The following is a 20,754-nucleotide window of genomic DNA, read 5'->3' on the forward strand; positions in this document are numbered from 1 at the left end:
GAGAAGGTTGAGAGCTAGGTAAAATAAACTTCAAATCACCCCAATTCTTTTGAATGTGTAAAACTCACCACTGCCTCCTAAGACTTTGTGTCCAAATGCTTCACTTTTCACTTGTATACAAAAAGCATTCATATCTACTGGGCTCTCCAGACCTCCCTCCTATCAGATCTGCCAGCTGGACCCACCTGGGGGGGGGCAATTCTGACCTGACATATCTGCAGGGTTATGGTCAAAATGCTAATGGTTAAACAGTACGTGGTTAAATTGTTTTTGTTGATGATGCAGTTATGGACTTGTGCTGCATCCTGTCATACTGGCTGGCTCTGCCCTGGGCCACAAGGGAGGGTGGCATAAATATGTATAAAATAAATAAAATCAAAAGAATTAGGGCGATCTGAAGTATCTGAAGTTTTGGTTTTAAACTGTCATCGGCACGATGTTGGCTTACCACCCTGGTGATTGAAAAATGATATAAAAACATATATTATGTATATCTCTGTGTTTTTAAAACAATTGTGTGTGCTTAATATTGACCTCTGAGGAAGACCTGCACAGGTTGAAATACGTTGGGTCTTTGGATGTCAGGATATGACTAATGTATATATGTGTGAGCTATAGAAAAAGTGGCCCTCTCTGCTGTTTTATTGTTTTAAATACTTTTATATATTTGAGCTCCATAAATAAAATTCAAATGAAATACATTTATGTCATATCTGGATGTCATTCTGGCAGAGAATGAAAACAAAAAGGGAAAAAGGATAACAGAAAAAGGAACAGTCTTTCTCCAGGGGAACTCAGCAGTTATTTTCTACAGGGAAACTGTCCTGTGTTGCCTGGAGAGGAGCTGTAATTCCAGGGGGTCCCCAGGTCCCACCGGGAGGCTGGCAGTCTTAGATGGCAAAGGGCACCCACAGTGAAGCTGATGCAGATGTGGATGTGAGAAGGTTATCCTTCAGGTAGGCTGGCCCCAAGCCATATAGGGCTTGAATTTCAATACCAACACCTTGAATTGAATCCCAAAGCAAATCGGAAGCCAGCATAGATGGAAGAAGACTGGACTGATCTGGTCCATACAATCCACTCTAGTCAATACAGCATCCTGTACCAGCTGCTTTCAGACAGTCTTCAAGGGCGGCCCTATGTGGAGCTTGGAAATGTTTTAAATGAATCTCAAGGACCACAGATAGGGTTGTCAGGTCAAATTTCCAGCAACAGATGAGGGGGCTCTTTCTGGGAGTTCCCCAACCTGCTGATGTCACGCAGAACAGATGTTGATACACTGGAGACATCGGGGGACACACACTCCGGCGTTTTGGCAAAAGTCTATGGCAGAATTCGCTTTGTACAGTGTTGCCCACGGTGCTGTTCCAGAGCTGTTTCAGCAGGCCTGCTGCTGAGGCCAGGAATTTAACATCGAGAAGATGTTGGCCTCCCTGCTTAACCCATCCAGCCAATTAATTTGTAAAGTTGAGGCAGCCTTAAATGAAATCTGAATTATACATTGCATTTCTAAAATGTTTTATAGAATGGTTTAACCCAATGTTATCCGCCCTGAGCCAAGTAGGGAAGGGCGGGATATAAGAATGAAATAAAAATAATTATTATAAAAACCAGACATCACCCCACTCCCTGCCCCCGGCATGCTGATGTCACTTCCGGGGAATGTCAGCACACTGGGACGTCCTTCCGAGTTTGCGGTAGTTTTATTTATTTATTTATTTTGGGTCGGGGGAGGAGACCGGTGAGTCTAGAAAGCAGGGGAACCTAGCCTGCACTAGGAGACTTGGCCACCTCAGCAAACCCCCCAAGACAAAACCACTGAAGCCAGAGGAGGACAAGCGTATGCACCAAGGGCCCCTCTTACCTTCTGTGCTGGTGTCCCCATCGCCCTCCTTCTTAGTCATGATACAAAACCCCTTGTCTTCAGTTGCACTCGGAGGGCGCTCAGAGGTAGGGGTATTCACGGCCGCCTCCCGGATTGCTCCTGGCCCCTGAAACAGCATCAAGGACCCCATTCAGGACGCGGGCAAGGATTCAGAACACTGGGCCCTGAGAGTACTGAATTTTGTTTCTTCAGCTGTCCCGTGTTACCTTAAATGGAAATCAATGTTTGCTGTCTAGTCGTATAAGACCTGGAATCCACCTGCAGCACATCCCTCCCTCCATCGTATGGCAGAGTTACACACAGGAAAAGCGGGGTACAACCCTACCCCCAGCTCTTCTTCTTTTGGATTACACCCAGTTGAAGAGAAGAAGAGCTGAAGCAGTTCTAAAGTGGCTTACAGACACCTTTCTCCTCCTCTCCCCACAACGGACACCCTGTGAACTAGGTGGGGCTGAGAGAGCTCTAAGAGAACTGCTGTGCAAGAACAACTCTAAGAGATCTGTAACTAGTCCAGGGTTACCTAGCTGGCTGCATGTGAAGGAGGAGTGAGGAATCAAACCCGGTTCCCCAGATTAGAGCCAATCACTCTTAACCACCTCACCACACTTCCTCTAAATGTACAGATCTTTGCCCGGAAACACCTACTCACCTCCTGCTCCAGCCGCCCAGCCTCTTGATGTCGCCGCAGGAAATCTTCTGCCAGAGCTACCGCCTGGTCGCAAGTCTGAGGAGCCCCTCCCTTGACCCAGCCTTGGACCTCCAGGGGCAGGATGGCCAGGAACTGCTCCAGGATCACCAGCTCCAGGATCTGCTCCTTGGTGTGCCTCTCGGGCTTCAGCCAGCGGTGGCAGAGGTACCAGAGGCGGCTGCAGACCTCGCGGGGCCCCTCGGCCTCCTGGTATTGGAACTCCCTGAAGAGCGCCCGCTGCACATCCGTCGTGAGCAATCCCTCTCGTAAGAGGTCTGCCCTCATGTTCCAGTAGTCCTTCATACCTCTGGCCTCCATCCTTCTGTATTCCCCTTGGACTTCTCTATGGAGGCCCACCAGCCCTTGGGGCCTCCGGAAAACATCAGCCACCCCCTCAAAGGAGGCCAGGAAAGCCTCTGCGTTATCCAGAAGTGCAGGTTCTGGGAGCTGAGGGTTTCTCCGTCTTGGCTGAGGGAAGCGAACCGGCTTGAGGTACTCGGGCAATCCTAAGGGCTTCAGCTGCCTTTCGCTTGGCCGGCCAGTATCCTGTTCAAGGGCCTTCCTCTTCACAAACTCATTTCCCCTCCTGAATTCAGGAGATGCTGGAGCTGCTCTGTTGGGCACCACCCCACGTTCCAGCCCACCTTGGCCTTGTTCCTGCGGCTGCTCCGTGACCTTTCTCCTTTCTCCCGGGAACGCCTGGAACGGGAGACCATCGCTTGGAGGTGTCGCCATTTTGTACCTCGGCCTAGCCGTCACCTTGAAGTCAGGGGTGGTCTTCTCACCTGAAAAAGTTCTGTGTTTCATTCAAGATGCCCCCAAATACCTGCACTGTGGTTAGCTACGCAGGGCCAGATATCTAGTCCTCACAAGACCCATGGGGCTTTTCCAGTGGCACTGAGGAGTGCTGGGGTCTCTCAGCAGACAGGCTTGCAGGTTTAAGAGGGGCGTCTCCTGGAGGCGACAGAGGCAGACCAAAATGGAAGGACACAACAGGAAGGGACATCCCACTCAGAGCTGCCCCATAGCGCACCTGGCTCTTTTGTCTGTCAAGGGAGATGCGCTATTAGAAAGCACAATGTTCAAAAACCGGTGGGGGAACCTTTGAACCTTCCCGACTCATCCCCCCCCTCCCCCCGGCCCTCCTGCCTGTCCTCCCCCGCGCCCGCCCCCCCCCCCGCCGCCCCCCAGGCTGCCCCCAACGCGGCTCGTGCTCCCTGCAGCCCCCAGGCATGCCTCCCCCCCCCTCGTGCCAGGGCATCGGTGCGCAGAAGCCCCTTAGCCCCTTAGCCCGTGCCCCGAGCGGCATCCCCGGCCGCCCCGACCCCGGGCTCAGCCCCAAAAGGGAGGGCGCACGCCTCCCCCCTCCCGTCTGGGAAGCCAAGCTCGGTCGGGTTAACCCTTCCAAGGCCGGCGCTTCCGACAGCTGCCCGGCAGTCCGGAATCCGCATCGCTGCGCGTCTCTCGCAGGCAGCGCAGAAGGAGGCCAAGGAGGCCCCGCGACTCTGGGCAATCGCCGGCCCGCTCCATCGCACCTGGGGAGAGTGCAAAGAGTTCCGTCGCATCTCCCTGGAGAGCACGACGCTCACATGGAAAAGTCTGCCGGGCTGCGCCACAATCCTATTTGGGACCTGGTCTTGGGCCCCATTTAAAAAACAGGTCTGACCAACTGCCAAAGCATATTCATATCCTGTTCGCCATCTTTCGTAGTTTACATGGCGGGTCACACCCTGTGGGCCTCTCATTGGTGTTTATCGGGTTATTATGGATATCAGGCGGCAGCGATTTCGAGAAAAGAAAGAGCACACCAGTCACTAAGTGTGGAAAAATAGGGCCAATGGGTGCAAAGCTCGGGGTCGTGGTTAATAGCAGCAGCCTTAATCTGGAGAACTGGGTTTGATTCCCCTCCTCTCCTCCACTTGCAGCCAGCTGGGTTACCTTGGGCCAGGCAGAATTCTGTTAGAGCTGCTCTCACAGAGCAGTTCTGCTAGAGCTCTCAGGCTCACCTACCTCACAGGGTGTGGGGTAGGACAGGAAGGGAAGGTGATTGTATGCCGTTTTGAGACTCCTTTGGGTTGAACCTCCAGAGGAGCTGTATGGCCACTGCATGAGACAGGATGCTGGACTAGATGAGCCAGATCCATCAGGGCCAGAGCCGTGGTTGTGTGGGGTAGTTTGCCCAATTTGCCCTGCCCCCTCACTTAACTGCCCCTAGAAGCCCAGACCCCATCTGCTGCCAGAAGCATGCCACCAAGTGCAAGGAAGATAAAGGAAGTTGGGGCAGAAGCCCTGGGAGGGAGGGAGGAAGGAAGGAAGGAAGGAAGGAAGGAAGGAAGGAGGGAGGGAGGAAGGAAGGAAGGAAGGAAGGAAGGAAGGAAGGAAGGAAGGAAGGAAGGAAGGAAGGAAGGAAGGAGGGAGGGAGGGAGGGAGGGAGGAAGGAAGGAAGGAAGGAAGGAAGGAAGGAAGGAAGGAAGGCGGGTGCATCATGCTGGTGCAGCCCTGAGAAGGTGGAGCCAAGAGACCCTGTGGGAACTAGGAAGACTGTGCCTGCACACATATGTGCTCTGTACCGCAGCAGAAAGCATGGATTTGCTAGTTTTCCTCTTCAAACCAAGTATTTCAAGCATTGTTATTAACTAGAAATATAAAAAACAACACTAATAATAGCATCGGCACACAGCTGTGAATGTTTTTGGGGAATGTTTTAACATCTCTACTAAATATATAATTTTGTGGCTAGTCAAGTTACAATTCCTAATGGAATGTATTTGGATTCTGCATAAGACAAAGTGTGTCTCACTTGGGAGTTGGCAACCCATGGTGAGTCTTGGCCTCCTTACTGCCCCCTTAACAAAAGAAATCACCCCTCTATCAACAGATCTCTAGCTATGAGCCTGATCTATGCCCTGTGGCTGGCCTCCAAAGGAACTGATTGGCCGCCATGTAAGGCAGGAGGCAGGACTGGAGGGACCCTCCCTGGCCTGACCCAGCAGGATCCTAATGTCAGGTCAGTTTGTGGAAGATGGCCATCAAAGAGTGCTTAGCACCTCCCTTCCCGCATCCCCCAAAAGACCATCTCATGCTCATGTTAATTTCTAGGCACTTCATTATCTCTTTTTTAATTAGCTTTTCATGATATATAATAGTGTTACAATCAGGGGGCCACAAGGCAAAGGCAGCTTCCAAAATCCAATGCAAAGAAACAGGAGGGGGGGGGTCATCTGCCTCACCCTTCCCAACAAACACCCCTCCCTCAAGACAGAATGGCACAGAGGAAAACAAACAAACAAAAAATATGCACAGAAGGGTCTTAGCCTAACCAAGAAAGCAAAATGCCCTCATATCCATACAGCTGCCCCCCCCCCCCCCATGCAGAGACCAAACCCCTTCCCCCAGCCCGCCCCATAACGGTGTCAATGTTTTATTCGTTTGGAGTGCATCGTTTAGAGAAGCAAGCGCGGGGCGGGTTGGTTCCACCAACATCCATCAGAACCCCCACCAAACCGAGCGCTTCAAGTGAGAGCAAGCACAGTCGATCAGCACAGTCGATCAGGGATCCTGCGGGGGCAGCCACGGTCAACTGGGGATCCTGTGGACAGCTTATTGGCATGCACTGGGACACGGCGAAACCAGCCATCTGTGAAATGTCCAACTGCAAGGAGAAGAGGAAAAGTCTCGTCCGTGTCATACAAGTGGTAGATACGCAGGGAAGGGATACGGATAGCCGTTTCCGCACTGCAGGGGCGGTCGTGGGCAAAACCATCATCGGTTGCCCCTCTATGAATCGGGGGCCGCTGAGCTTCTAGGGGACCTCCTTTGGCGACGACGGAGGCAGCTGCTGCCGCTGCTTCTGCTCCTCTTCCAGGCGAAGCAAGTTCAGCGCTTCTCTGGCGTGGATTTTCTGATGCTTCACCAGGACGGTGCGGTGCGTGAACCTTTTCCCGCAGGTCGTGCACAGGTGCGGCCTCTCCCCCGTGTGGACCTTCTGGTGCCGGATGTGGACAGCCCGGTCGGAGAAGCATTTCCCGCAGGTGGCGCACTTGAAGGGCTTCTCCCCCGTGTGGGTCCTCTGGTGGACCATCAGGATCTGCCACTGGCTGAAGCTCTTCCCGCACTCTGAGCAGGTGTAGGGCCGCTCCCCCGTGTGCACTCGGTGGTGCTTCACGAGCTGGGAGGAGGTGTTGAAGGACTTGTCGCAGTCCGGGCACTTGAAGGGCTTCTCCCCCGTGTGGGACCCCTCGTGTTTCCTGAGGCTGGAGCTCCGGGTGAAGCCTTCCCCGCACTGAGAGCACTTGTAGGGCTTCTCCCGCAGGTGGATTTTCTGGTGGTTTAGAAGCTGCGACTTCTGGCCGAAGGTTTTGTCGCACTCTGAGCAGCGGAAGAGCTCCTTCTCGACGTGGACTCGGTAGTGTCTGGTGAGGACCGAGCTGACCGTGAAACTTTTCCCGCACTGGTCACACGTGTAGGGCCTCTCTCCCGTGTGGGTCCTTTCGTGCGCCACCAGGGTGGATTTGAAGCTGAAGCATTTCCCACAGTTCTGGCACATGAAGGGCTTCTCTCCCGTGTGGGTCCGCTGATGCGCGGCCAGCACTGTGCTCCGACTGAAGGTTTTCCCACACACCCCGCAGGTCTTCTTGCCCCGGCTTCTTCGCCTCCTCTTGACAGCTACCGGTTGAGTCTGGTCCTCATCTCCTCCTAAATAAGGAAAGATTTCCACCTCCTTGGGGTCCAGGGAGCTTTCTCCATCCCTCTCAGGGCCACCTGGACTGGCTGCAGCTTCTGCATCCTCGGGGGGCCAGGGAGAACGCCCCCAGGTGGCTCCGCGCAACTCCATGGGATGTGGATTTCCCAACTCCGGATCCGTCTCCCGGCTCTCAGTTGTCCACTCGCTGCCTGTTACGGGGAGGAGAAGAAAGTCGATGAAAAGCTGGACTTTTGTCGAAGGGGAACAAGAAGACAAACTCAGACCAGCCAATTCCTTCTATATGGAGATGCCTTATATGGAGTTGGCATCCAGCACAGCAGAGGCTCGAGATCTCAGAGATGCCAGCCACAGAAAGGTATTTCCCTGGGATTTATTGCCACCTTACGTGGAGAGGGACTAGAATGTGGAAGTTGCTGCCAGAGGGTATAGTGAATAAACAGCTTGAAATGCGCATTCAGTAGGTTCATGGAGGATCAGCCTATTAATGGCTACCAGCCATGGTGAATGAGTGGAACCTCCACGTTCAGAGGCACTAATCCTGAATCCCAGAGCCACGAGGCGACGTCAGGGGAAGGCCTCGGCCTCTATTCCCTTTTGTTGGCCCTCCAGGGGATGCTGGTCTGATCCAGCAGGGCCCTTTGTCTGTCCAGTGTCTTGTGTCACACAGCAGCCAGTCAGTTCCTCTGCATTTGTGGGGGGCCTGGAGATCCCTCCAGAATGACAAAATTATCTCTGGCTCCTTGGAGAAATGGCTGCTTTTAGGTGGGCCCTGGGGATCCCCTGGAATTGTGGCTCGTTTCCAGCCTAAAGAGAACAGGGCTGCTTGGGAGGGGGGGCTCCATCTAAGCTCACCAGATGGAACATACCTGGAGACTGAGGGTGGAGCCAGGCGTGGGCAGGACTCGGGGGGGGCCTTCAGTGGAGTATAATGCTAGGAAGTTCACCCTCCCAAGCAGCTGTTTTCTCCAGAGGAACTGATCTCTGTAGTCTGGAGATGAACTACCATTCTGGGGGATCCCCAGGTCCCGCCTGGAGGCTGGCATCCCTGAACCTCAGTGGGGTCCAAGGCCACAGAGTCTAACCCGCAAAGGAGCCATTTTCTCCATAAGAACTGATGTCTGTAGTCTGGAGATGATCTACAATTCTAGGGGATCCCCAGATCTTGCCTGGAGGCTGGCATCTCTCCCTCCTTAGCATTACACTCCAGATGCTTTGGAGGATGGGCATGATCCCAGGCTGAAGTCTCTGCCCTCCTGAACCCCTGTTCTCTCCCGTCTCCACTCCCAAATCCAGAGGAATTTCCCCCCGACAGGGTCTCCTTACCCCTCGAGGCCTCGCCTTCATCCTCCTGCTTGGCCGTGAGGCTAGGCTGCTTCTCTTCCCTGGACGGCCAAGGGCCCTCTGCAGCGGGGAAATTCGAAGCCCTCTCCTGAATCAGTGCCAGGCCCTGGAACAAAGCAGGGAGCATCCCGTTCAGAACACTGTGCCAACTTTACCAGGAGAAGCCCCCCCCCAAAAAACAACAACCCAGGTGTAGGCAAATTAGACAAAAATCAAGGGCAGAGGGGGCAGGATCCCTCCCTCCAAGGGGCCTCTCCCCATTAATAGGGGGGATTCACTGCTGCAGGGACTGGCAAGGCGAAGGAGGCCCATCAGTGGCTGCTCCACTGGCCCATGAGGGGCTCTTAACCACAAGGACTAGGTGGAAGAGTCTGTCTGGGGCAGGGAGGCTCTGTATACTTAGGGCTTGGGGGGGGTGGCCCACAGTAGGAGGGCTTCTGCAGTTCAGGCCCTGCTGGTGGACCGCCTGATGGCCCCTGGGTTTTGGTCCACTGTGTGACCCAGATTGTTGGGACTGGAGGGGCCATAGAAGGTTTGTGGTCCAACCTCTGCAGTCTCCTGAACTGGAGAACAGGTGAGTGTTCACCTCAGAAGCAATGGCTCATTAAAAATGCCTGTGACTTGCCAATGCAAGCTAGGGATGCCAGCTTCCAGGTGGGCCCTGGGCATCCCTTGGGATTGCCGCTCATCCAGTCTGCAGAGATCAGTTCCCCTGGAGAAAACGGAAGCTTGTGATGGTGAACTCTGTGGCATCGTGCTCCTGTTGTACCCTAGCTGGTGAGCTGGCAGCAGCTGGCATTGCTGGAGAAAGGTCTCGGCCAGGTTGCCCCTCAAGGGTCGGCAGAGTTGCCGGGGATTGGCTCTGCTTCCTCTCGGCCCCTTGGAGCACCCCATGAGATGCAATGGCCTCACTTCCAGTTTTGCGCCAGAAATCACGCTGCACACTGACACAACTTGGAAGTTCTTGTCCCCACCCCAATTCCCCATTACGGTTGTGAGTCTGAATCAGGCTGCCAATGGAAGATGGGGGCACATTCTGGGAGCTCCGTGACACGGGGGGGGGTCTAGCTTTTGGGCAAGACTCTATGGTGGAATTTGCTTCAAACCATAGAGTTCTGCCCCCAAAGAAGAGCATGTCCACTGTTCCGAAGGAAGCGAGACGGAGCAGCAGACAGAGTGAGAAAGACCATACAAGATCCGCAGTTGCGTGATTCAGAAGGATATGAAGCATATCCTGCAGGGATGATCAGAGGAGAAGTTATTTCGCAAAATCAGGTGGGGAAATTCGTGATTTTTCCGAATAATCTCCTCCTATGTCCAGATTGGCTGAGTTGGAGACTTCCTGCTCCTTCAAGCACTCTTCCTCCCTTGCCCGCCTCCAGAAGCGACCGCACAGAACGGACTCCCACTCACAAAGTTTGTTTCTTTCCATAAAACTATTTTTCCCTTTTAAGCACCTCTCTTGCATATTTACTCCGCCAACAGTTCGGCCCCTCGGTCAGACTGCGCCGCAAAAACAGGCTCACCTCCCTCTCCTTCTCCCGCTGTCCGGCCTCTCGCCGCCGAGGCTGGAACTCTTCTGCCAGAGCCACCGCCTGGTCGCATGTCTGAGGGCCACCCGCCTGGACCCAGCTCTGGAGTTCTGAGGGCAGGATGGCCAAGAACTGCTCCAGGATCACCAGCTCCAGGATCTGCTCCTTGGTGTGCCTCTCAGGCCTCAGCCAGCGGTGGCAGAGGTACCAGAGGCGGCTGCAGACCCCACGGGGCCCCTCCGCCTCCTGGTAACGGAACTCCCTGAAGAGCGCCCGCTGCACATCCATAGTGACCAGGTCTTCCCTCAGGAGATCTTCCCTCACCTTCTTCCTGTGGTCGTCTGTGTTTCTGGCCCCCGTTCTTCTGTAGTCCTCAATGGCTTCTCCACTAATGCCCACCAGCCCTTTGAAGCTCTGGTGAGCCTCTGAACCTCCCTCAGAGGACTGCAGGCTGGCCTTAGGATCATCCCACAGTTCCGAAGGTGGTGGGGTTCCCCATCCAGATTTTGGGGACTGTACAGGTTTCAAAACCTCGGGAGAACCTTGTGGTCTCAGCCTCTTCTCACTTGGTTCACCTGCAACCTGTTCTGGGACGTTCACATTTATGAAATCATCTTCATCCCCAGAGTTCAGTTCAGGAGCGTCTCTTCTGGCACTCTCAGTCCCGGCGATGGGTTCAAGATCTCCTTGGCCTTCCTTATCCAGTGCCTCCCTCGTGCCTCCCAGGCCCTGGATATCCACACTGGGAGTTTTCCCTTTCTCTGGGAGCATTTTATGTCTCATGATGATGCCCTTTACTATCAAGCCTGGAGGGAGGATCTCTTCAGCTGTGTAGAGATGTGTATTTGACTGGAAATGCTGAGGCGGGGGTTACAGTGGAAATGCATGGGCTATTTATCCACACTCTCGATGGTCCTACAAGGCCCACAAGGCATGGCTGAGCATAGCGGTTTCTAGATCAGGATCATGCTAGAAGGTCTTCTAGGAGGCACGATGCCAACTTGGATACCTAGGTATACAAGAGAACATGCAGAAGCCAAAAAAGGAAAGAAAAGAAAGTCAGGTTTTGCATCGTTATTCATGAAGGCTACTTAGACAGCGTTTTAAGGAGGACAGTGAAATTCATGGTCTATCAAGGGCTATTATTACAATCACCAACTCCGTGTTGGGAAATTCTAGGCAAGTTCTTACCTTCAGGGCCATACGCAGTCCGGGCCCAGTGGACCTGAGAGGCCGTCTCTCTGCCTACACCCCCAAAAGAGCATCACGCCCTGCCACTGCCAACTGGCTGGTGATCCCTGGCCCCAAAGAAGCACGTCGGTCCTCAACAAAAATTAACACGATGGGTGGATGTCACCCAGAAATGATGTTGGCACAATGGCAGGGACACTCTGGCCTTGGGGCAAAAACTTTATGGTAGAATTAGCTTCTAACCACAGAGATTTGCCCAAACCCCAGAATGTCACCTTCCCCCTTGACCACCCCAATGTGCTGACATCACTGATACAGGAAACTGTTTCAGGGAGTGTTAATTGGGGAAGGGCAAGTTGCATCTGGAGAGGAGAGTTGGCTTTTATACCCCACTTTTCACTACCAGATGGAATCTCAGAGTGGCTTACAATCACCTTCCCTTCTTCTCCCCAAAATAGACACCCTGTCAGAGAGCCCTGACAGCTCTGTGAAAACAGCTCTATGGGGACTATGAGTGGCCCAACATCACCCAGCTGGCTGCATGTGGAGAAGAAGTGAGGAATCAAACCCGGCTTGCCAGTTTAGAATTTGCCACTCTTAACCACGACACCAAGCTGGCTCACAAGGGGCCCCCTCCTAGACCTGACATCCGTAGTTGCACAGTTAGACCAGAAGACCTGCTATAGCTCAACAGGAAAAAGTACCTAAAATGTGCAGAAATACCCATGGAGCATCAACAACAGAAATACATTAAAATAAAAGACCCAAAGAAGACGGTGGAACGGAGAGTGCTAGAACCCACTCTGGAGAGACCCGTGTTCGAATCCCTGACTCACCCACAACAACCACTAGCAAGTCATTTCTACATTACAGAACAGTCAGCAGAGGACATAAAGCAGTAAGACTCTGAAAGCTCTCCTGAGAGAGGAAGGGAATTTACACGGAACTGTAGGAGAGGAAGAGAGCGAAATGAATAAATAAGTAAACAAACAGATAAATACACAAGGTGGCACGGGGTGAGACCCGAACGTCACCCCCAGCCCCAAAATCCTATGAAACAACTCCTGGTGATTCTATGGCCCAACAGTTGCCATGACACAACTTTCGATCTTTCACACAACAACCTAACCACAATACCAAAATATTGGTTGCGCTTACAATAAACACTAGACTAGGGATAGTCAAACTGCGGCCCTCCAGATGTCCATGGACTACAATTCCCAGAAGCCCCTGCCAGCATTCGCTGGCAGGGGCTCCTGGGAATTGTAGTCCATGGACATCTGGAGGGCCGCAGTTTGACTACCCCTGCCCTAGACCGCATGTGCTTCAGCCCTGAGGGCCTTCTTCGGTGGTCTAAATACCAGCGACACACTGAGAGCATTAAAGGTGTGCTGGAGGCAAGGCACCAGTCAGCACATAGACCCACTTAATGTTCTCCACGCTGGCCGGCTGGGTTTCCAAGTCACTTACCCAAGACAGGAGTGCAAAACAGGCGCTTGGGCTCCAAGCAACGGGGGTCCCCTTTCCCACTCCCAAACATTCCTGCCAGACATGCACATAATGCTCCGCAGAGCACCACACCTGTGAGTCGTTTATTTCTGGCTTCCAAACAACACGGTGCAAAAACAGTCATGTAGCCAGTCCAGGCAGCAAAGCCCTCACCTCTCAGCCACAAAGGAAAGGAAGAGGAAATGACCTTTTCCAGTGGCACCTTCTTCTTCCAATGGCTTCTCTGGTCTGCTCTGGGATTCCACACTCTCTCGGTTTAACCCTTCGAGCACCTCGACCATGTGAATAAATAAAGTGCGCGTGGGGTTAGATTCAGGAGGGTTGCTGGGTTGATCTGATGCCGCAGACATCAAAGTTTGAGTCCAGGGGCAGCTTTATGGCCAACAAAGTTAGTTTTGGCTACAAGTTTTCCTGAACAGGAAAAGACACCCAGCATTAAACTTTCTTGGTCTTAAAGATGCCCTCAAGGGACTCAAGGTTGTTCTGTGTATGTTGCTCTTTCCCGTCCGTTTCTCTCTCTCTCTCTCTCTCTCTCTCACACACACACACACTTTTGTATTTTTAGCAAGAGTTTTATAGTTTCATACCGGTTAGCACAGCCTTTTCCAACTTTTTTTATCATTTAGAATTCCCTGAAACATTCTTCAGGCTTTGAGAAACCCCAGAAGTGACAGGATCTTCTTCTACCATGGTTGGGAAGCAGAGCTGTGGACACGCCCACTTGGGGCCCCTCCCCTTCTTAGGCCCCTCATTGGCCATTTGTTTTACCTGTTTCGTTTTTATTTTTGTTGTGAGATGGCTCGTGCAGCTCTCTGGAGTAGAGGCATATTAGTTTTCTAAATCCCGTCATAATTTCCAACTGACCGGAGATATTACAGTACGTCTACAGGGGTTTAGCAGATACAAGGAAGGAAAAGGTAGAAGAATGAAGGTGCCAGAAGGAACCCAGTGAGGGGGGGGGCAGGCTGGCATTTGAGAGAGTGCACACAAAACTGAAATAATTCCAGGCTAACCTCTGAAGAACAGACTTGTGGTGTTAACTGCAAAGAATCTTATAGGTGGAAATGCTGGCTCTCATATGATTGATTGGTTGGTTGATTGATTGATTGATTGAGAGAGCCAGTTTGGTGTAGTGGTTAGGAGTGCGGACTTCTAATCTGGCATGCCGGGTTCGATTCTGCGCTCCCCCACATGCATCCAGCTGGGTGACCTTGGGCTCGCCACGGCACTGATAAAATTGTTCTGACCGAGCAGTGATATCAGGGCTCTCTCAGCCTCACCCACCCCACAGGGTGTCTGTTGTGGGGAGAGGAATGTGAAGGCGACTGTAAGCCGCTTTGAGCCTCCTTCGGGTAGGGAAAAGCGGCATATAAGAACCAACTCTTCTTCTTCTTCTTCTTCTTCTTGATGTAATTTATATACTGCCCCTCATTGTGACATCTCATGGCAGTGGCTCTGGAGGGCTCCTGGTATAATTTTTCTCCATGCTACAGGGATCCGTCCCTTGGAAAACTAGTTTGTTTTTTTCTCACTACAACCCTATTTGGAAAGTTATTCTGAGAATGTGTCTAGCTCAAGATAAGACAACAATAGTGCCAAATGAGGATTGGAAACACTACCTATTAGAACACCTGAGGATCTGCAACTTTTATATGTCTTCCTTGTGTCGTCCTTTTATTTGATGGCCAATAAGGTCTTCCTTACAAGAGAATTTCTTTCCATACTCCAAACATTTATAAGGTTTCTATCCTGTGTGGATTTGTCGATGTGTGTCACTGGTGTGTCACTGAAGGTGTGTCACTGAAGCAGTCGGTGCAAACTTAAATGGACTCCAGGGAATGGTAGGGGACAGGAAGGCCTGGAGGATCATTGTCCAGGGGGTTGCAATGGGTCAGACATGACTTAGCAACTAACAACAACAATGTGTGAATGAGCGAATCTTTTTCTATACTCCAAGTATTCATATGGTTTATCCCCAGTGTGAGTTCAATGAGTAATAAGATCTGAATTATGAGCAAAGCACTTTCCACACTCCAGTATTTATGCGGTTTCTCCCCTGTGTGGAATCACTGGTAGAGAGTAAGTTCTCCGTTTGAAGCAAACCCCTTTCCACACTCCAAGCATTTATCAGGTTTCTACCCTGCGTGAATTCATCTATGGGCAATAAGGTTTACAGTCGCCTTCCTCTTCCTCTCCCCACAACAGACACCCTGTGGGGTAGGTCAGGCTGAGAGAGCCCTGAGATTCCTGCTCGGTCAGAGCAGCTTTATCAGTGCTGTGGCGAGCCCAAGGTCACCCAGCTGGCTGCATGTGGGGGAGGAGTGTGGATTCAAACCCAGCTCGCCAGATTAGACGTCTGCACTCCTAACCACCACACCAAACTGGCTAGGCAAATGAAGCTCCAGGAAGGACCGCAGAGGGGAGACTGGAATACACAGGAGACTGAAAAACTGGCCAAGCTGATCCTTGCGGGGCAGATTTCTGGTGGGAACTGAAGACATTTGAAAGGCTATCTATCCACTTTACTGGGAAGCATGGAAGATCAGAGGCCTGTTTAGTCGGACTTTAATAACTGTTGGATACTGCGGAGTTTCCCGAAAGCACCAGACAACAAAGGCGGCAAATCTACTCAAAGCCCCATTCCCCTTCATCCCACAGGGCTCACTCCCAGGGAAGAAGAACAAAATGGCACTCAAGAGACCCCGGACGCCAAGCTGGACCCTCAGCACAGGCCACCCTCTCTCACCCTCTCCCCCGATTCTGGGCCCAAATTCAAAGGGACAGCATTTTTTCTGCTTTTTGGATATTGGGGCAGGAAAGGGAAGGTCACTGGAGAAACACAGAGGTGAGGGGCAGGAGGAAGAGGGGGGGAATCAGGAAATAGCACAGAATTGAAAGGGCTAGCTGACCTCTGAAGGACCCTATTCGAATGATGCCCTTTGTTATCTAAAGAGGGAGATATTTTTCATCCTTCCAATCTGTGCTGTTTTTCTACTCAAGAGGAACAGGGCAGTGTGACGTTCCACATTTTGCAGATCAAAATGGATGAGAAAAACAGGCAGGGGAGATTCTGACGATCCAGCTAAAAGCTGTTCATTAGCAAATCTGATAAGGTAGCAAAAGAAGTGCATAAACACAGACCGTTTATGCACTGGAGGTTTCATGCTGGGCTGCAGCCTGGAGTTTTAGCCATGGCAGGTTGCCCCACTCTTCCTGCACCCACACAGAGAAGTAGTTCGCCTGGCGCACCTCATCTGCCCCCGATTTGCATTCCTGCATGGGAGCCGGGGCAGTGAAGTTCCCCGTGCATAAACGGTCATAGACAGGCATCTTGCTAAAGATAAAGGGTGAGGCCGTGACACTATTTTTTAATGCCATGTGAGGCTCCACCCAGGCACAGGGCAGAATGACAGGAGTACCTGTCAGGGTAACACCAAGAACGGGGCAGGACCAAACATGCAAATGAGTCTGTTCAGAGCATTCTGACTTCAATGCAAAACCTTAACAGAGAATTCCCACAGACATAAAAGGGATGGCAACTTCTATATGATGGCAGGAACAAAGTCCATGGACCCGAACCCAGGGGCCATAGGGAATCAGGCGAGAACTGGAGATTCCAAGCTCTTTAATCCCAACTGGCTCCGTTCGTGAGCCAATGAGTGCACAGGCTCTCTTGCCAAGGGCAAGATTTACGACTCACAGGCAGTCCCTTCAAGAGGGCAAGGAACACATAAAAGCACCCACACTACAAAGGCCAAATAGATCAGACTCAAATGGCAGAAACCACCCAGCATCAAGCGTCCAGAGCAGTAAGAACACAGGAAATAGATCAAGGGCCAGACGGGGGACATTCTAGAACTGTCCCTCTAGTTACTGCTAAGAGTGTCCTTGCACTGCAGGCGTGAAAACCGCCATGTGATGTCAATTCACCAGGTCTTTTCAAAGACTACGAGCCTCTTGTGGTGCAGAGTGGTAAGGCAGCGACATGCTGTCTGAAGCTGTCTGCCCATGAGGCTGGGAGTTCGATCCCAGCAGCTGGCTCAAGGTCGACTCAGCCTTCCCTCCTTCCGAGGTCGGTAAAATGAGTACCCAGCTTGCTGGGGGGTAAACGGTCATGACTGGGGAAGGCACTGGCAAACCACCCCGTATTGAGTCTGCCATGAAAACGCTAGAGGGCATCACCCCAAGGGGCAGACATGACCCGGTGCTTGCACGGGGGATACCTTTACCTTTACCTTTTTTCAAAGACTAACAGCAAGATGCCCAGATGCAAAAGGGGAGGCTACTCTAGAGGAACCTAACATAAGCCCAGGAGAAAGAAGGTTAACAAGGACACCACGGATACATATATAAAGTCAGCAATATATAGGATATACCAAAACAGCCTCCCCAGAGGATCCCAGTGAAATGAGTCTCAAACTAGGACCAGGAAAGCAAAAAAAGTCACAGCCAGAAGTGATGGTGACACACAACTTGAATAGTTCCGCTCCCCTGTTTTACCTTCACATCAACCCTGAGTCTGGCTGAGATCTTCTTCCTGGGCCAATGTCAGACAGCAGTCTTTGGTACCAGGGCAGGAAGCATTTATATGGCTTCTCCTCTGTGTGGATTCCTTGATGGGCAGTAAGGTATTTACTCCAAGAAAAGTTTCTTCCACTCTCCAAGCATTTATAGGGTTTCTCCCCTGTATAGATTAGTTGAGGAGCACTAAGGCTGTATATGTCTGAGCAATGCTCCTTCCGCAGTCAGAACATTTATATCATTTGTCCCTTGTGAGGAATTGTTGATGAGCAGTAAGGTTTGCATGAGCAAAGTACTTACCATACTTCAGACACTGATATGGTTTTTCTGTGAGGACTTGTCAATGGTCAGCCAGATGAGTGCTCCAAACAAAGCCCTTCCACACTCCAAGCATTTATTTGGTTTCTCTCGTGTGGATTCTTTGATGTGCAGTAAGGACTGCCTTACAGGCAAAGTTCTTTCCACACTCCAAGCATTGATATGGTTTCTCCCCTGTGTGTGTACGTCGATGGCCAGTAAAACTGGCACTGTGAGTAAAGCTCTTCCCACACTCCAAGCACTTATATGGTTTCTCCCCTGTGTGGATTCGTTGATGGGCAATAAGGGCTCGTTTCCGAGCAAAATTCTTTCCACACTCCAAGCATTGATATGGTTTCTCCCCTGTGTGAATGATGCGATGGTCAGTAAGTGCGTAGCTCCGAGCAAAGCTCTTTCCACACTCCAAGCATTTATATGCTTTCTCTCCCGTGTGGATCCGTTCATGGGCAGCAAGGACTCGTTTCCAAGCAAAGCTCTTTCCACACTCCAAACATTTATATGGTTTCTCCCCTGTGTGAATTATTTGATGGGCAGTAAGCGCATAGCTCCGAGCAAAGCTCTTTCCACACTCCAAGCATTTATATGGTTTCTCTCCTGTGTGGATCCGTTCATGGGCAGCAAGGACTCGTTTCCAAGCAAAATTTTTTCCACACACCAAGCATTTATATGGTTTCTCCCCTGTGTGAGTTATCTGATGTGCAATAAGCTCACTGCTCCAAGCAAAGTTTTTCCCACAGTCCCAGCATTTATGTGGTTTCTCTCCTGTGTGGATCCGTTGATGGGCAGTAAGGGCTGCTTTCCAAGCAAAATTCTTTCCACACTCCAAGCATTTATATGGTTTCTCCCCTGTGTGGATCCGTTGATGGGCAATAAGTTCTTTACTCTGAGCACAGCTCTTTCCACACTCCAAGCATTTATACGGTGTCTCTCCTGTGTGAATTATTCGATGGGCACTAAGTGTGTTGCTCCGAGCAAAGCTTTTTCCACAATCCCAGCATTTATATGGTTTCTCTCCTGTGTGGATCCGTTGATGGGCAGTAAGGTCTCCTTTCCTAGTAAAATTCTTTCCACACTCCAAGCACTGATATGGTTTCTCCCCTGTGTGTATATGTTGATGGGCAGTAATACTGTGAGCAAAACTCTTTCCACATTCCAAGCATTTATTTGCTTTCTCCCCAGTGTGCATGTGATGATTAGCAGTAAGTTGGACACGCCCAACAAAGCTTTTTCCACACTCCAAGCACGTATAGGGTTTCTTGCCTGAGTGCATAAGTCGATGAACAGTAAGGCTGTCACTCTGTCGAAAGCTCTTTCCACACTCTAAACATTTATATGGTTTCTTCCCTGTGTAAATTCCCCCGTGCTTATCAAGGACCTGAGATTCAACACCCAGAGAAAAAGAGGATTCTTTTGTTCCAGTCTTTCTTCTCTGCTGTTTTTCTTCCAAGAGGCACTGTTGTTGCTCTCCCTCAGATGCATTCTGGAGACTGTCCACCTCTGCAGAAAAGAGAGAAGACCATCAAGGAAGGAACTGCATTAACTGCATAACAAGGGAAGAAAAATCATTGCAAACGCGAGAAAAATCCTGCCCCACATGAATTGGATTCTGAGGGTTCCCTGGAGGTCATTCTGTCAAAGAAACGGTGTCTCTCGGAAGGCTGCTTGCCAGCAGGGCAGGGCCAGGGGGAGGATTGGGGTCTGCTCCTCAACCTTCCAGGGATTCTCCTCGGCTGCTCTGGGAAATGGGAGGCAAGGCTACAAGAACACCCGGCCTGTCCTTGCCTAGATTCAAACACTTTACAAAATTCCTTCTGCTGGACAGACAGAGGGGAGAGGGTTTTACACCTGAAGTATTGCGACCCAAGTTCAGCTCCCCACTTTTACCCTGCATTGAAGGGGATCTTTGGCTGGCATTTTCCACATTACAGGATTGTTGTGCAGGTAAAAGGAATAATCTCAAAAATGCAGCTTCCACTCTTTAAGAGAGGAGCAGAATAACCATGGAGAATTAATAGAAACCTAAAGACTTACCTTCCACTGACACAGTGTGAGATACTTTGATTCTAAATAAGCAAACTCTTTGAATTAAAGTTTCTTTATTAGAAATGCATGTATCTACGTTGAAGGCATAGTCAGAACTGACCTACAAAGCACAGGGTACCGAATATAGGGGCTTGAGGGGGCTCCCCTTCCCCTGGGAACTCAAACCAAGCACAGTTCAAAAGAAGTAATAATTTGGAGATAACAGTCCAGCCATCAAGGGACGGGAAGACCTGGGGACTAAGGGTACCAACAGGGAGGGAAATAAAGGGCAATAAGGGAGAGGAGGTGAGGAATGTTTGGGGAGGTTGGTAAGCATAAAATACAACAGCAAGAAATCAACGTTGGGGTGTCAAACTAAAGCATCTGGGTTACATCAGGGCATACGAGTCAGGTTAGATGGGCACAATAAATCGCAGCAGAGATATAATCAGGGAAGAAATATGTCGGGGGTTCTGACACACGGCACCTGCCCTGGACTCATCAGAAACGCAGTCTAACCCCATTCCTCTCTGAAGGACCACAGCCTAAGAGAAGAAATGTTATTGGTCTAGCAGGACCAACTGTGACACTGTTCTTGGTGTTGTTATTGCTCTTAATATTTTAAATGGGCCACGGGTGCTTGAGGGTCTGCCTCCGCTGAACAGCTCTCTTCTCAGTTAAGGCCTGTTCCTGAGGAAGAGGCTTCCTTGGGAGGTGGCGAGTTCTCTATCTTTGGAAGTTTTTAAGCAGAGGCTAGAGAGCCATCTGACAGAAAGGCTGATTTCATGAAGTTAAGCAGATGGTGAGTGGGTGGGCAGGAACGGATGTGACAGTGTTTGTCTCTCGTGGCCCTTCCTTGCATACCTAGGGAACTACTAATTCTGGGATGGTAGGTGAATATCCTCCAGGTCAGGCTGCAGACTTTTGGTGGGGGGGGGGATCATCTGGGCATGAAATTGGGGTCACTGTGGGTAGGCAGATTGTTGAAAGTTCCTGCATTGTGCAGGGGGCTGGACTGGATGACCCTGGAGGTGCCTTCCAA

General features: G+C 51.1%; 2 protein-coding genes across 2 annotated transcripts in view; both read right to left on the reverse strand.

The window, feature by feature from the left end:
- Positions 1–20,754, reverse strand: part of LOC143834143 (uncharacterized) — a 33,524-nt gene that overhangs the window by 7,120 nt on the left and 5,650 nt on the right. The window contains 6 exon segments of the mRNA XM_077330749.1: positions 5,875–5,882; positions 6,455–7,201; positions 14,812–14,888; positions 17,432–17,564; positions 17,743–17,781; positions 17,783–19,187. Of these exon segments, the coding sequence (XP_077186864.1) occupies positions 5,875–5,882; positions 6,455–7,201; positions 14,812–14,888; positions 17,432–17,564; positions 17,743–17,781; positions 17,783–19,187 (2,409 nt within the window).
- On the reverse strand, positions 7,200–13,024 carry LOC143834096 (uncharacterized). The gene is made up of 3 exons (XM_077330687.1): positions 12,924–13,024; positions 10,146–11,160; positions 7,200–7,466 (listed from the first exon to the last, which is right to left on the reverse strand). The coding sequence occupies exons 2-3, from the start codon at positions 10,932–10,934 to the stop codon at positions 7,269–7,271; spliced, it is 987 nt and encodes a 328-aa protein (XP_077186802.1). The 5' UTR covers positions 10,935–11,160; positions 12,924–13,024; the 3' UTR covers positions 7,200–7,268.

Source organism: Paroedura picta, chromosome 3, assembly GCF_049243985.1.
Source record: "Paroedura picta isolate Pp20150507F chromosome 3, Ppicta_v3.0, whole genome shotgun sequence".
NCBI lineage: Eukaryota > Metazoa > Chordata > Lepidosauria > Squamata > Gekkonidae > Paroedura > Paroedura picta.